This window comes from Aedes albopictus, chromosome 3, assembly GCF_035046485.1.
Source record: "Aedes albopictus strain Foshan chromosome 3, AalbF5, whole genome shotgun sequence".
In the NCBI taxonomy this organism is placed as follows: Eukaryota; Metazoa; Arthropoda; class Insecta; order Diptera; family Culicidae; genus Aedes; species Aedes albopictus.
In genome coordinates, this window is record NC_085138.1 from 308618045 (window position 1) to 308635892 (window position 17848).

Sequence of the window (17848 nt, forward strand, 5' to 3'; positions counted from 1 at the left end):
CGGCTGTTTTGGATAAAGCTTCGTTTTTGTCGGCATGTACAGCTGTGCCTAGAACAACTATTTTCCACTGCTGTCGTTTTTTGACCAATTTGTTTCACCCTATGTCTACTATAGTGAACATTTAACACCGACAATAAACTGAAATCGAAGAATTTGGTTAGTTTGTGATTTAGGTTATATTTTCCCTTGCCGCTTCTTTCAAAAAGATGAGTTTCCATTTTACCCCGGTAGCAGAAGATATTTCCAAATTTGATTTTTGATATAATAAAGAAGAAAATATAAACATGTTAAGAATGTAGATACATCAAAACTACTTGCATGTGTTCTAGAAATATTAGGTTTTAATAGACCTGCAATAAATTAATCACTAAATCTTATTTTAGATGGTGTGAAAATTGTAATCTCCATGCACAAAAAACGGAGGACGCAACTTTTTCGTGTAAAATCAAGTAAAATTTTAATTTCGAATGTTTCTTTCCTGAAACTACGTTTTAGCGAAGACGGCTAATAACAAGACAGACAGCTCCCACCCTGTTGCAGGCGACATGGTTGAAACGCCCTCAACGATTCACAGGAACATTAAAATATGGTTGTGTGCGTGTACATGCAAATACGTACACGGAAATGATAGCATCGCATGCACACTCATTCATGATGTTGTTCCCTGAAGTCGTTCGTGGCGCTAGTGTGCTTGAAGCTCCCAAGGTATATGGAGCAAGAGGGTAGATGTCTGTCTTGTTATTAGCCGTCTTCGGTTTTAGACAAATGGACTTTATTCTCCATTCATTATTGACGATCTTGCGTCGTACAGACAAACAAAATTGTCCCACCACAAAATATGCACACCGGTTTCAGCATACATTGGTTGATGTCGCCGCTACAGTTTTCCAGTAACGGAGCGTTATTTTGGGGTGGTGTTTCGACTAATCGGTTTGTTTATGCACTGTTTCCTTTGTTGTTGGATGTGTGAGCATTGTGTTGTCAAAGATTGAACATTTGCACGATTGTCGCGAAATCCTTGCAAAGCTCAATAAAAGTTCAAAAAAGTTCGCATATTTCAAAATATTGAGGGTGTCCATTCTGCCCCGGGTGTCCATATTGTCCCGCCCTTGGGGCAAGACACTGTGCTGGAGAGTACATTTTCCTTCACAGAGTTGCTCAGAATTCCTCCGGATTGCTCCCGTTTTTGCTTGGGTGTTGCCTGATTCATCGCAAAATCAAAACAATATTGCCCGATATCTCGCCTTTCTTGCAGTTTTAGGGGTGTTTTTCTACAAATTTCGTCGATCATTGGTGAAAAGAGTTACTCAGAATTTCTCAGAGTTACTCTCGTTTGCACAGTGTCTTGCCCCTAGGTCCCGCCTGGTACACTGACGGTATTGACCAATCCAAATTGGGTTTTTAAATTAAGAAAAATTTAATGTTTTTTTATTTTTAAACGAAAGAGCACCTTTTTCTGAGCCGCTATGATTTTTTTCAGATTTTTAGAACTTTATTTTGGTATCTAAAATCAATTTCAAAGAGATTTTTTGAAATCACCTTTTGACAGCTGGGCAACTGCTTGACAGCTCCGCTCAGTACAAAATGCGACGAGGGGTGATTCGACAAATCGCTCCCATACAAATTTTAAATTGATTTTTAAATAGGTTCCCGGGCACCAAAATTGATGAAAATTTTGATTTTGGCTCAGTTTGGCATGCAGATTCAGAATATGGAGTTATCTCAACACCACTAAAGAAGCCTATTCCTGTGTGGTAGTGGTTTGTGTTCAGATTTCCCGTGTTAATCTATCTGTAAGAACTTTGTAAACATCTTTTGTTCTCACGTAGGGAATCGCGCCACTTGGGCGGTGGCTTCTATTTTCGTCTGTTTTCCGCTATAACTCAGTTCAATTTGAACCAACTCACACATTTTTTGGAATGCGGTGAGATAGGTATAATATCTACCCGTGCACAACATTTCAAGTCAACTAGTTCAAAATTGACTGAGTTATAGTGGAAAACAGACGAATATAGAAGCCACCGCCCAAGTGGCGCGATACCCTATATGGATAGGCTTGCAGTAGGTTTCGTGAGACTTTTTTTGGATAACTCAATGCTTTTTTTATTGTTATGTCGTTTGTAATGTATTTAACCTTCCGTAACTCGCGCGGTTGACTACCACCATAGACTAATTTCAAGACCTCGATGTACCAAAGAAAACGATCAAATTTTCGGTGACCAGTCCGGTACCCAATAAATATTCATAACCGTGTATTTTTTTCCGTGTAAATTGCCTTTTGTGTAAATTTTATTTAGCGTGTTACACTGATCTGACAGCTCTGACAGTAAGGGACTAAACATAAATTACGTAAAGTGAGTACCGAGGATTGTTCACAATCTGCGAACTTGACTGCGGAAAAAATTGCGACCATGACACCGCTGCTACCACTGCCAGCACCTCGCTAATGCTGAGCTAGGATATGCTGAGTACAAAAAGTGATATTTTTTCAACGTGTTGTACTAAATACAACAGCGTGATCGCTCGAGGGACTTCCGGCATCAACGGCTTTCTATTGGTTAAATTTATCTTTATCGCCTAAAGGTAGGCAATCCCGAATGATAACGGTGTAACTCACGTGCGGTGTAGCCTCTTAAATGGACATTCAGCATCACCCTGATGCAATCGAAGCGAGCGACCGCAAAAAAGGAAAATAAAAAAAATCAATAACAGTTTGCTGTCAAACGTTTTTCATAACACACACAAAGGGAGAGAAAATTTTTGCATCCGAGCTGCAGCGTTTTGCGTGAAACTTTCGGAAAACTTTAGCCCACTTTTCTGACCTCGGGCCAAATTGCTTCCAGTTCCGTTGTTATACTGTTGTTGTGTTCCAACCGAATAATCCAAGTGTTGTGCTCTCTCTAGCCTCCAAGTGTTGTGGGTGGTGGTGCTGAATCACATTCTGAATCTCCTGACCGTAGGCGGTCGTACATCTTTAGAATTTCTAGTCACATCCAGGATCAAAACGCCCATCCGAGATGAATATCAAAATGCCAGATTTCGATGTGAAAAAGTTCGTCAAGGATGCGGGTTCCACACTGTCCCGGGTGGTTCAGGTAAGTTCTGGGTGGTGGGCCTAAGAAGATTTTGCGGTGATGCTATTTTCATCCCTTGATTTCGATTTATCGATTTGTTTGGGTTCGTCGTTCCTCGTTTCTTATTACATGCACTAGGGTGTCCTAAAGCGCAGAGAAAGTGCCAAAAATCCACACTTAGGGTCGATTTCTTCACCTTGGCTTAAAGGCAAGCTTACCCATATAGTTGAACCTGGTTTAACGCTTAAGCCAGGGTGAAGAAATCGGCCCTTAGGGCCTTAGAATTACATATAAGGAGGGCCTTATAAACAATAAATAGCATTCATAGGGTTCCATACATAAAAACTCAAAACATATTTATGGTGAAGATATGACGAAGCTACACCTCGAATTTTCTAGAACACAAATCTAAGGAATCGCAAGCTGAATTGTGCTGAAAAGTTGATCGATTAGCTGGATTAGCTAGCTACTTGCTGGCGGTGACCAATCGATCAACTTTTCAATGTGGTTCTATACGTGGTTCTTCTGATTTGTGTTCTTGGAAATTCATGGAATGGAATGAAACAAAAGAGCCAACAAGGTTACCTGAACCTTAGTCGACTATTTATTGCTTCTAAGGATCTAATCTGTCATCCCAGCGTGAGCAATTTAAATTTTCGCCACTTTCTATTTTGGTACACCCTATCATACACTTATCCTTGCAGCTCACGGAGGAAAAGCTGGGAACCTCGGAGAAGACCGAAATGGATCGCCACTTTGAGCATCTGAGCGAACGGTCCGATTGTGCCCGGACGTGGACGGAGAAGATCGTGCGGGACACAGAAGCAGCGTTGATACCGAATCCGGCCAACCGGGTGGAAGATTTCATATTCGAGAAGATCGAAAAGCAGAAACCGAAAAGGCTGAGCAATTTGGAATACCTGGGGCTGGACATGATCGAGGGAGGCGGTGAATTTGGCCAGGATGGTGCGTATGGAAGTGCTCTGATCAAAGTGGGCCAAGCCGAACAGAAGCTGGGATCGTGCGAGCGGGATTTCATCGGATCGGCCGGTATGTGTTTTATTCAGCCACTTAAAAAGTTCCTGGAAGGGGAAATGAAGACCATAACGAAGGAGAAGGGAATCCTGGAGAGCAAGAGGTAAGTGAGAAAAGAACAGGATAGTGATCAGTAAATTGTGATTAATAAATATTAATGTTTTAGGTTGGACCTTGATGCATGCAAGAACCGGGTTCGAAAGGCAAGAAGCATGTTGGGACAACAAACGGTGAGAGTACTTACTTGTTACTAACTTATTTATTGCGTGAAGTCAAGATCATTTTGACCCTAGTCGACGTCGTCGGTATTTCTGAGACAAAAATATCGGATAACGCCGTCCCTCGGATAGGAAGTTAAGTTGTAGGTTCCGGCCCATCTGATGATGGGTTCGATATGGCAGGTGCTGGGATAGGTAATGTCATGACATTTTTCAATTTATGTACACCATTTCTGGTGGGAATTTACGAGGAATGCTGGTTACTACTTTACTTACTTTCAGTCCTGGGCACCCACGGTGGTGCAGAGGGCCGAATTGAAAGATTTCCATCCTAGGCGATTGCCAGCCATCGCCTTGACTTGTGGCCAGGTCAAATTTCTGTCGACTTGCTTGATTTCGTTGTTGAGCATGCGTCCTGCTGGGTTCCAATCTAACACTTGCTTGTAGATTTCGTTTCCGCCCCTGCGTAGAGTGTGGCCGACGCACCTCCACTTTCGCTCCTGAATTTCTGTCGCTATCGGCTTTTGATGACATCGACGATGGAGCTCCACGTTGGAGATCCAATTGTGAGGCCACCATGCGCGAATTATATACCGCAGGCATCTATTGATGAAGACCGGCAGCCGTTGAGTGTTCTCCACTGATACACACCAGGTTTCACTGGCGTACAGGAGCACGGATTTCACGTTCGAGTCAAAAATTTGGATTTTGGGGCGTCGACTGATCTGGTTGTTTTTCCATACATTTCTTAAACTCGCAAAAGCAGCCCTCGCCTTCTTAATCCGCGCACCTATGTCGATCTTGGTGCCGCCATCGGTCGCCGTTTGGCTACCAGGATATTGGAAGCTTTCAACATTCTCCACTGATTGCCCAGCAACTGTAAAGCTGGAAGGGATGACCGTGTTTACATCCAACGATTTGGTCTTGTTGACGTTGAAGGTAAGACCTGCCGCTGAGGAGCGATTGGCAAGATCATCGAGCTTGCTCTGGGGTCTGTGTCATTTGGCATAAAGTCATTTGGCATAAGGCCGTTTGGCATAAGGTCACTTGGCATAAAGACATTTGGCATAACGGTCATTTGGCATAATGGACACTTGGCATAATAAAGAAGGGTGCATTTCGATTATGCCAAATGTCCATTATGCCAAATGACCGTTATGCCAAATGTCTTTATGCCAAGTGACCTTATGCCAAACGACCTTATGCCAAATGACTTTATGTCAAATGTCCCGCTCCCGTTTTTCTCAGGGAGACCCTTATGCGCCTGAGGGCTTCCTACATGTTTCCGTGACTGAGACGGTCGAAAGCTTTCTCGTAATCAATGAACACCAGGTTTTGCACCAGAATGATACGGTGCGTGACAATATGGTCCAAAGTGAGTCGTTCGGCACGGAATCCTGCTTCTTGCCGTCGGAGAGTTGCGTCAATCTTCTCCTGTATCCGGTCAAGAATAACTTTGCAGAGGACTTTGAGAATGATACACAGTAACATGATGCCCCGCCAATTATCGCATACAGTCAGGTCACCCTTCTTCGGTACCTTCACTAAGACGCTTTGCATCGAGTCGGCCGGAAATGTCGCGATTTTCCATATATTGATAATTAATAATTGATGCAGTAGTTGTGCGGATACTACGGGGCCAGCTTTGAGCATCTCAGCTGATATGTGATCGACCCCTAAGGCCCAGTTCGATATCATGCTACGGATGGCTGTTTCTATCTCCTACACACTGATAGAGCTTCTGTGTTCACACGGGTAATGCGTCGAATCCTTGGCGGATCATACTGAGGTTTTGATGGCGGACACTTGAAAAAGGTTTCCAAAGTACTCGAACCAGCGTTTCAACTCAGTAACTGTCCAGACGTGTCTTTCACGGGCATCGTAGCATTCATCTTGGTCCCACTGAGGCTACGGCTTTCGCTCACCGTGTTTTCGATCGCTCTATCGCGGCTTTGGCGTTCTTTCACTCCTCTATCTATGAAAATCTGAATAAAGTGTGAAAATAAAATTATTCAGGCTTCACTAGTTTTAAAGGGCTTTCATAGACACAAAACTCGTTAGCCATGGAAATAAGAAGCACTCAAGACTTCAGCAGTAATTCCTAGTCCTCTCAAGGTCGAATAAGTACCTAAATGTTTTGTTTTATTAATTGGTATAACATAGATATTTTTCTTCGAGTTGTAGATTGAAATTATTCACGTGGACATTTTACAGATCCCTACTTCCCTCTCCGTGGACAAGCGTGGACTTTTGCCGAACCCGCTCCCCCTCTAAGTTGTCCACGGGGTAGGGTATTCCCAGAGCTCATCAAGGTATCTCTACTACAAATTACCTATCCCAAAATTCTGGATGTTCTTTTTTGGGATTTCTTTAATAATTTCTCCGGGAGTTCTTGCAGGATTTTTTCAAAGAGTTTTTCTTGGGATGTCTACTGGGATAACTTGCGAAAACCTCTGGATATATTTGGGAAAACTGGAGAAAGACAGAAAAGAAAAACCTTTGTTAATTAAAAAAAAAACTGTTAAACTGGAAATGAATTTGAAAGAGGAATGCCGGAAGTATTTGAAGGAAGAATCATGAGTAGAATTTCGAAATTTAAACATTACTACACTACCAGCACAGAGTACAAACATGTGTATGGAGTTTAAGGTGAAGATATGAAGAATCAAACCGACTATCGGTTCTCCAGATTTGTGCTCTTGATAATTCGAGGTGTGGCTTCGTCATAGCATCATAACGGTCATATAGGCGTCTAATTACTTATTGAACTGTTGTATATTTTTTTTTCCTGAATTCTTAGAGTATTTGAATGTCATTGTAAGTGGAAATGTCAAAGCAATTTCTTGCGATTAACCAAAATGAACTCTGAGAAAAATTTTTAAATATGCCTTAACCGATTTTTGTATTATATTCGAAAAAGTTTCTTTACAGAGTTCTTGAAATAATTCTGCGATTTAGTGGAATTCCATAGACAGTAAATCTTACGCATTTTTCCCTAAATTTTTTACTTAAGTTTTGAGGATATTTCTGTGTTTTGTAGAAGTATAGATTTTTTTTCTAAATTTAGGCCAATTTTAGAATCATAAACATATAAAATTTCCCCATGAAAAACTCAGGGAATTTTATTTTGTCTTAAGAGTAGACACTAATACTGAATGTTACTTTTTTCAGGAACTCTTTTAGAGATTCCACCATAGATTCCTTTTACAATTGCAATTACGATTCACAATAGATTCCTTTTGGGTAATTTTCCACGGATTCCTTCGGAAACTTTTCCATGAAGTTCTTCAGAAATTCCGCCTTCTAGAGAATCCTTCAGGAAATTATTAGGATTTTTTAAAGAAAACTTTGTATGCTTAAGAAATTCCTCTATGATTTATTTCAGAAATTGCTCCGAGGATTCTTTTAGATAACCGATCACGGATTCCAGGCATTCTAACAGCGGTTTTTTGAGATTATCATAAAATCTTCCGAATATTCTTTTGGAAATATTTTTTCAGGGATTGATTAAAATAATTCACCTGCGATTCGTTAAGAAATATCTCCCAAGTTGCCATTAGAAATTCTTCCAGGGATTTCTTTAAAAATTCTATAAAGAACCTTCTACGGATTCCTTCTAAAATTGCTCCATTGATAATAAAGTCCATAAAATGTGTCACGCGAAAATTGTCCATTTTCAACCACTCATCCCGGAACCCCCCTATGGCAAACTTTTTGTATGTGACCTTCTGCTCCTCGACGTGACGTCCTCGTTGGGACAAAACCTGCTACTCAGCTTAGTGTTCTGTGAATTACTCCACGACTCCAAGCAGATATTTCCCCAGAGATTCCTGCATAAATTAATGCAGAGATTACTTCAAGAGTTCATCCGGATATTCCTCCGTGTATTTTTTGGCAAATTCTTCCAGGATACCTCTAGGAATTCCTCTAAGAAACTTCCCTAGAAAGAACTACAGAAATTTCTTTGGAATTTTCTTATGACATTTTCTATTACATATACGTTACAGAAATTTAAGTGTTTCTATAGACATTTCTCCAGATTTTCCTTAAAAAATCATTCATGACTCACTCCGGCTATTCTTTTAGCATATCCACGAATTTTGATTAGGGATTCTTCCAGGAATTCCTCTAAATATCTATATAAATAAAAATGGAATGGTGTTTGTATGTCACGAATAGGCTCGGGAACGGGTCAACAGATCGACATGATTCTTTCACTGTTGCATTCCACCAGGGCTCCGACGTGTTCGTACGAAAAAATAATTAGAAAAAGTGACCGGGAAGGCAAGAGAAACAGAAAAATCTGAAATTCCATTTTAAGGGCTATTTCTTCATGGAACCGTATGTCAATAAACAGGGTAGGCAGGCAGAACGACGTTTGCCGGGTCAGCTAGTTTCTTCATAAATTACTAAATGAATTCTGCCAAGGGTTTATCAAGGAATTTTTCCAGGTATTACTCAAGGACTTTCTTCAGCGATACCTCTAGGATTACTTCGGGAATTTTTCAGGGATTCTTTTAGATATTTCAGGGATTTTTTTTGAAGAATATTCCACTGAAATAAGACATAAGATTTATTCAAAAATTCCGTCGGTATTTTAAAGATTTTTCCAGAGATTCCTCCAAGAATTCTTTTTGATATTCCTTCATGAATTTTGCAGAAATACTTCATGAAATTACAAAAAAATATTGAAGAAATTTATCGAGGACTCCCAGGAAGAATTTCTAAAGGAATTCCTGGAGATACCACTGCTGGGGTATTGGATCCTGAAGAGATTCCTGAACAAAATACTCTGAAGCAATTTCTAAAGCAATCTCTGAAGGAGTTTTTGCAGGAATCTCTGGCGAATACCTGGAAGAAATCATTACATATTATTATTATTATTTATTTTAACTTGAAATTTTGAAAGAGGGAAAAGCACCTTTGAGCGATTTCCTCAATTACGTAATCTTTCTCAAAAAGACACAAAACTTCTTAATCTTTTTTCAAAACATTGCAATAACTTAATACTAAAGGCTCACACGACAGTGAACCATAGCAGAGCCGTAATCTTAGGAAAGGACAGCGTGCCAAATCGTGAAACGTCAATTATCTCCAGAAAGTCAAGGGGAGGGGCATCAAAATTAATATTCAAGGCTAAAAATGAAAAATTCTAAAAAAAAAACCGATCAGTATCAAACAAAATAGGAGACCTCTTGAAAGTTATTTTATTTTTTGGAAAATGTCTCACATTCCATTGGAAAAACCGAAATTTAAACTTTTTTTCAAATGTTAACACCCAAACATAAAAAATAAACATATCAATCTATACCTACATACTTTTTAGGCAGGCAGGCAACAAAACGCTCAACTAAACATGCATGAATTAACAATCTCAGATATCCCTACTAACACGCAGTAACCTAATCTTTACCTCCTCTATTTCCTCTAACGTTTAACTGACAGAAGGATGGAATTTCTCCTGAGGCAGTTCTGGATCAGGTATACTTAGTAACATACTATTGTTCAAAGCAAATCAACATTGCAATTGTAGAGTCATACGATAATGCTTTAGAAACATAGCAACTAGTAGATTCTCATCCAACGACAGTATTCATCCATTGACATATGTAGATTTTAGATAAATGCATGTTTATACATACTAAATTAGAAGCTTGATGTTGTATGAAGAATCTTAGGTACTTCGTTTCAGCTACTTTACATAATCCTTATTTATTTTCAGGCCGAACGGGACCTTCGGGTAGCACAATCGGAATTTGATCGACAGGCCGAAATCACAAAACTCTTGTTGGAAGGCATCAGCACAACACAAGCCACACATCTGCGACATCTGCACGCCCTTGTGGAATCTCAAGTGCGCTACTACGGCCAGTGTAATAAAATCATGAACGACTTACAACGAGAATTGGCAAGGTAAGTGTCCTCTTCATGCAACTCGATGTTTAGATCTCCCATATTCTAGCGCCAAGCTTAGAAGCCCTCGCCACACATACTACCACCCGGCTTTTCAAAGACCCTACAGAAGTCAACTTAACTACTCTCTTTCTCTCTCAATAAATCGCCTTCTTTCTCTGTCTACTAACAACCCACCGCGGAAAAAAATCTAACAAACCAACAGCATGCGTCCACCAACGCCCCGATTGCGCGTTAACAGTGAGGACGTAGACCTCACTAGTGGACCTCCCTATCTTAGCCCGTCACAAAATCAGCTTTCCGTACAACTACTGACACAAGGCAGCAACTCACCCAACTCCAACCAGCACTGGCAACAGCAGACGATCACGCTTCACACGATGGCCGAGGAAGGGCCGAAACCTGTGCCAGCGTCCTTTCCCATCGTCGATGACAGTGTGATCGCCGAGCTGGTGGCCAACAGCGATCCCAACGACATATCGGTCCTTTAAAAAAAAACCGTCTCAATCCTACATTCCTAGAGAACAAGAGCATCGCGATGAATGCGATACCGTATGAGCTTGCAAAAACTCTGTCTGAAGTCTTTCTCTCTATAGTCTTTGAAATCGGACTGTCGTTTCCATCTGGAATTATACTTGTGTGCTTTCAATGTGCTTGTGTAAATCAATTTGTAGAAACTTAGTAGATGTTCTCAATTTTTCAATAGATAGTTCCAACTAGTTTTCAATAGATAGTGTATGGAGAATGTCGGTCTAAAAAGGATTAAACTAACTAAGCCTGAAAAGATCGAGGAAACTATACGTCTCTGATCTTATGATTGCACCTTCAATCCAGTTTATAGGCTTTGAACGAGAAGTAGAAGTCAAAAGGTTGTAGATAAGCAGTCAATAATAAAATTATACTTGAAGCGAAATTGTTAGATAGGAATAATCGAAAATTGAGGAAAAGCAAGACTGGAAACTATCTCCATGAAAAGTAGTTCTCAGAATAGTCCAGTATCCCTAATATCAAATGGTAATATTAAACCGAATACAGATCATTTCCCCCAATTGTTATTTGACATCAATGGTAAAGAAAGCTCAGCCTTGGCAAAGTGATTTACATTTTGTCAGAAGTTTAACTTTCTTTCAGGAAAGATTTTAAAGGTGGTGCACAGTCAATACGTTTACTGCCCATGATCGCATAACTGTCCCATATGAATGGGAAACCCAGCAAAAATGGGACTGATATGCGATCATAGGCAGTTTATAAGAGATTGATTTCTTCTTTTATCAGCAGAGACTGCTTTATCGTCTATTATTGTACTTACAATAATTTCATGTTGCAGGGTAGTGTTACACAGCATTGGGGGTAATGGCATTCGGGAATGTGCTACGTTACAAGATATCACCTTTAGCATTTTAACAAAGAATAAGAATATCAAGAATGCCAACACCGCTGATGTTCAGGGGGACACTACCGCAGCGCTATCTGCGGATGAAAGTTCAACCTTCATGTGATAGTGTGCGTTACTTATTGTATGCGGATACCAAAACATACGCACACCACCTTCTCTTATGACAAATCACGAACCCTATTACAGTGAGCTTCCACCTTGATACGCTTAGAGAGCGTCACTTGACGTTTACATAAAAAAAGGCAAGAGAGGACATTCTTTCTATTTTTATTCTTTGCGAAACGTGATGGAAACGTGAGGAAAATTCCCAAGTAACAATTCCATTACTGATTAGTTTTGTTTAATTATTATTGGGGTTTCATCACAGCAATAATTAAAATTCACAGTGAAAACCATTGATGAAATGATTTATTAGTATACTTGAAGATATCCATAAAGCTAGATTTTAAGAGTAAACAAAACTCTCCGATATGCAAACCTTTTGGTATTCATTATTACCACAATAAAGCTATTCAAACTCTCATCAGATGGCTACCCGGTCGATTAGTAACGACATCTGTTGGTGAAAAAGCTGAAACTACGACACTGCTAGGTTTATTGCGGTCATCATAAAAGTAAACTTGCTTTCGTTTATTTTCGCTAATTATGGTCGTCGCCATATTGAAGAAATAGCTTACGTGAATTGAAGATAGTTAGTTTTGCTCAAATAAGCAATGAATTGATAGTATGTCGCCTTTTACATAATATGCCCACATAAATAAACACTCTCAGTTGAGTTTTCTTGTGATTCGAGATAGTTTTACTAAATTAACAAATTGATTTATTTTATTCCAAGTTGATTATGGGATTTCTTGCATTGATCCACCTGAGATTATTTTCTTACAGATTTTCTCGAGATTATTCCCAGAACTCTTCCCGGAATGTCTACTAGAAATCATCCCGAGATTCTAGATGACTCTGTTTTGGAATTTATTTAAAAACTGCTCCCGGAGTTCTTACAGGATTTTTTCAGAGTTTTTCTCTGATTATCACCTGGAATAATTTATGAAGTTTTTTGTAAGAAATTGCTGGAGAAATATCTGAAAGAATCCCGGTTAACTTTTGTGAAAATCTCCGCAAAAAGTTATTGGAGAAATCTCGAGAAGAAATTCGAAAGATATCCTGAGAGAAACTGGAACATCTCGGAAAAAAATTCTTAGACTAATCCCAGGAGGAAATATTGAGGAAATTAAAGGAAGAACTCTAATAACCTCTAAAGGAATCCTGCAAGGAAATCCACGAGAAATATCAGAAAACTGTCTCTGAAAGAAATCCCTGGAAAAACTGCTGCAAAAATCGCGAGAGAATACTTTGTGGAATTTTTACTGATTGAATTCTTGAATGTTTTTTTTTTCCTGATTTGGATGTCATTGTAGGTGGAATTGTCAAAGCAATTTCTTGAAATTAACCCAAAAGAGCTTTGGGAAAAAATAGAAATATTCAGTTACCGATTTTTTTTATACATTCGAAAGAGTTTTGTTAAACAGTTCTTGGAAGAATTCACGATTTGGTGGAATCTCTAGATAATAAATCTTGCGATTTTTTCTTAAATTTTTTAACTTAAGTTTAAGTACATTTCTGAATAGTTTTTGAGAAGTATACTTATTTTATAAAATTAGGACTATTTATTTAAATATTAACATTTCAAATTCACCCTGGTAAAACCTGGAAAACTCAGTGAATTTTGTTTTGTCTTATGAGTAGCCACAATTCTATGTGTTGTGTAAAGGGTGATACGGTCAAAATTTGGTCACACAATTTTTTTCATAACTTTAGACTGCGTACACCAAAACAGCTGATTTTTGGACCACTAATGGTACATTATATGTAGCTTATACCATAAAATTTTCATCAAAATCGGTTTAGTATTTGCGGAGATATTGTGAATAGGGGCCATCCATTAAGTACATCACGGTTCTAGGGGGGAGGGGGGGGGGGTTGCGAAAGAGTGACAAGCAATGTATTAAGTATAGGAAAAACCCGTGCGAAGGGGGGAGGGGGGGGTGTAAAATTCCCAATTTTAGCGTGACGTACTTAATGGATGCTCCCATACTGAAAACTGCAGTTTTAAAATTTTGTACAATAAGAGGATTAAAAAAAAAGAACACGTTTTTACTCTGTTATTTATAGAGCCAGAAATACTGAACCAATATCAACGAAAATTTTTCTGTATGTAAAGTATGCATATCAAAATGTTGTGTAAAAATTTCATTCAATTTGATCCAGCCGTTACAAAGTTATATTTGATTAGGTGGTCAAATTTTGTCAAGTCAAGTCAAATTCGGTCACACAATTTTTTTCATAACTTTAGACTGCGTACACTAAAACAGCTGATTTTTGGATCAGTAATGGTACATTATATGTAGCTTGTATCATAAAATTTTCATCAAAATCGGTCTAGTATTTGCGGAGATATTGTTGAACCCTGAGATCTGCAATTTTAAAACTTAGTGCAAAGAGGATTCACAAATAAGAACACATTTTTACTGTTTTATTTATTGAGCCAGAGATTTCAATGAAAATTTTTTTGTATGTTAAGTATGCATATCAAAATGTTGTGTAAAAATTTCATTCAATTTGATCCAGCCGTTACAAAGTTATATTTGCTTAAGTGACACCCGGTTAGTTTTTTTTTCATATTCAAACTGCTACAACTTTGAAAGTATTCATACAAAATGGCTCAAAATTTTACTAAGAACATATTTTCATAATAGCATTATACTGTAAAATTTTGATAAAAATCGGAGCAGTATTGGTAGTTCTATAATCAAAATTGTGCTCTACTGACCTTAACTTTCCGAAATTTACTATGGAGCGCCTTTGTACAAAATTTTAAAAAGGTAGGTCGATGGTTTTATCTATATATCAACCAATACTTAATCGATTTTGATGAAAATTTTATGGCATAAGCTACATATAATGTACTGGTCCAAAAATCAGCTGTTTTGGTGTACGCAGTCTAAAGTTATGAAAAAATTGTGTGACCAAATTTTGACCGTATCACCCTTTATGCTGAAGCCTCAAACATCCGATTGTTTTAATCGCCTTAGGTCGTACCGAGGCGGCCGTCGATACCGTACTTTGTTGATACCAAGTGTTTTGGGCCTAGTTTAATAATCACCTGGTTGTGGTCAGAGTCGACGATAGCGCCACGAAAAGTCTCGGCGTCGATAATGTCGGAGAGGAGAGGTGCCCGTCCATCGATCAGAAACGTGATGTATTTGTCGATAAGGGAGGCTGTGCTAGAATAAGATGCTACGAATGGTCATCTTCTTCGTGGCGTAACGTCACATCCCAACTGGGACAAAGCCTGCATGTTAGCTAAATATTCTATGAGCAGAGCACTTCCACAGTTATTAATTAAGAGCTTCCTCTGCCAATGACCGTTTTGCATGTGTACCTAAATCGTGTGACGGTGATCAACCGGTTATTCCAAGTCGTTCGTCAGCCTATCTGAGCGTTTAGGTCTCCTATGATGAGCTTGACGTCGTTTCGCGTCTTTGTCATCAGCACTACCTGAGCGTGCGGGTTTTACACGTTAATCATACTGAAGTTAAAGTGTCGGCCCTTGATACTCAACCTGCACATTCTTCTTCAGTTGGTTCCAGGAGAGTTCCAGGGAGTCTCAGGGTCGTTTCAGGGGAGTTCTAGGGGATCTCAAAGGAACATTTCTGTTTGGTGATTCGTTTAATTCTGTGAAAATAATGGTAAAATATTTCTTCATGAGATCAACAAAAAACTTCAATTCCACCAATTTATCCGTTGAATGTAGTTGTCGTAGCTTTGGTTTGACAAATCCTTCTATAATATCATGATTATCCCCAAGATTATCCCAGTGCATCGACTATGGTGGCGTATGTCAGTATCTCAGTTTTAGGATTAAACTGCGATAGAATTTAAAATGGCTTTTCACATCCTGACAAAATTTAAATGCAGGTATTTAATCTTGTGAACAAGGTTAAATACCTGTGTATTTTAATTTTGTCAAGGCTGTTCAGTTCCAAGTTATGTCAGCATCGACCACGTAGAACTTGAAACTAACGAAAGGGGTGTAAAATTGCTTAATAGTCTATACTATATTTTTACCTATTTCGATCAATTTGTTTGTTTTGTAAGATTATGTGGAGAACAAAAAATAGTGTTGTGTTGCTGTGAAGTATGAGCGACGAGATCTCTATGATATATGCATATAGGTATACGGAGTTCAGAGCTTGTCATGGAAATAGTAGACCAGAGTTACTGTTTACGGATTGTATTCGCATCAGATCCTTTCAGATCAAGTGGCCTATGCCGATGGTCTATTGTGTAGCAAAGTCGATCACATCACAGCAAGAAGCTTTAGACTGAAGAAATAATTCTAGCATCCGCGACAACTTACTATTCGATTGAAAAAAAAAATAATGGCTATCCAGCATAAAAACTCTTCCACCCGATAACGTCCCACCCCTTTTAACCACCCGATACCTTACCTTTTAATCTTCCTGCAATTTCCCAGTAGTGCGTTGCTGTCTTTGTTCTCTAGTTGCTTTGCTAGTAAACTATAGTCTCCCCCTGATAGAAGTGATTGGAACACACACTTGCTTTCCAATAAGCCTTCGTACTGAAAATGCGCCCACCCTTTCCAGTTTGGGAGGTCCACAGCCATACGTCCCGGTGGCAGGCTACGAGGACGATGAGGCCAACGGTCTCGCCGGTCGGGTCAATAACATCGAACTGGGTGTCAATGCAGGCTACAAGCGGGCACGCGTCCTGTGCTCGTACGACGCCAAGGATGGCACCGAGCTTAATCTCACTGCAAATGAGGTATTTTTGATGTTGATTTTTTTGCAGAATTCCTAACTTTCAATACATTACTTTTTAAGGTTATTTTCGTTTGTGAGTGCAATCCACCGAATAGCGACTACATGAACGGAAAGCAGGGTCTACTGAAAGGATTGGTACCAAAGGCATTTTTGGAGTTGTTGGATGATTAAACATTTCCTATTTTGCGATTAGCTTTAGTGTTTTAGGCTGGAGTATTTTTTTTTCAGTGTCAACTCAATAGGGGAAGCATCATTTTTGGGGGAATAAGATTATGATACACCTAGCGTTGCTTCAAAATATTTATTTGGAGTTTTTTTTTTAAACGAATATAATCAATTAGTATACGTTACGATTTAGCTTATGTTCATATTTCAATATATGAATTGTTACGCCTGGTTGCGTGTTTAATTAATAACTCAGAAGTAGCTTAACAACAAACTTTTACAGGCGAGTGAATGCTAATTCACCTTCAAAACATTAATTAAGCATGTTGCTTTAAGGCCACTTTACCAGACATAGCTACTTAGCGCTTATGAAGTTAAACATGGAAGTATGACATTTTGCTGGAATCGAAACAAAAAGAAATTATAAAACAGCGTCTATTATGTTGTGAATACAGTTTCGTCAATTAAAGTTAGCATACAAAGATTAAAAAATAAACAAAGGTGAGAAAACTAAACAACAATGAGAACAATAATATTTAACGGAAATACACAAACACATTCCTCCTCGCGAATTTTACGAAAACAAACGAACAACGCCCATGTCCTCAGTCGAGGAAAATTTGTTATTGTTGTGTATTTGTGTGATTTGTACACATCACGGCTCATTTTATGCACAGTGAAATGGAAATCAGAATTTAACAATTTCATTGTCCAACATACGCTAATATTGCTAATAAGAGACGCATAAAAGACAGATACTCGTTTCGCGTTAATACTTTCTCTCTCTTGAACATTGTTTTATCATGTGAACTGGAACCTGAGAGTAAATAAAACACTCAAAAACGTAATCATATTGTTTCTCAGAATCTCGATAATAATCGCTATTGAAAAGATGTTATTTATTGATACTAGTTACACATCTACGCTATGATATACCTACCATATACTTAAATCAAATGAAAGCTAATAATAATAATATCAATGCCATCAGCGGAACTCACTCGAGTTGATGTTTGCATTAACAAACAAACGAAAAGCCGTAGTAAACGGCTGGTTGAAGAAAGTCGGTGGGAAATGTGTGCAACCTGTCTCTTCCACTTATCATGTTAATATTTATCGGAAACAACTTTATCTCGTTAGCCTGTATCTTTCCGGACATTGTGCATGTTTGAATTGCTATGAAATAAAGATGGAAAGTAAACTAGG

General features: G+C 38.8%; 1 protein-coding gene across 4 annotated transcripts; it reads left to right on the forward strand.

Moving 5' to 3' along the window:
- The first annotated feature begins 2688 nt into the window (after positions 1-2688).
- Positions 2689-17847, forward strand: LOC109411566 (endophilin-B1). Of its 4 annotated transcripts, XM_019685107.3 has the most exons (7): positions 2699-3095; positions 3779-4212; positions 4276-4339; positions 9773-9808; positions 10050-10240; positions 16301-16478; positions 16538-17847. In XM_019685107.3, exons 1-7 carry the CDS (start codon positions 3018-3020, stop codon positions 16646-16648), a joined length of 1092 nt encoding a protein of 363 aa, XP_019540652.1. In that variant the 5' UTR covers positions 2699-3017; the 3' UTR covers positions 16649-17847. The 4 variants fall into 4 exon arrangements, with proteins under 4 accessions (XP_019540655.1, XP_019540653.1, XP_019540652.1 ...); XM_019685108.3 differs by lacking the exons at positions 16301-16478; positions 16538-17847 and adding an exon at positions 10446-13582 and having other exon boundaries at positions 2691-3095; XM_019685109.3 differs by lacking the exon at positions 9773-9808.
- Position 17848: the final 1 nt, after the last annotated feature.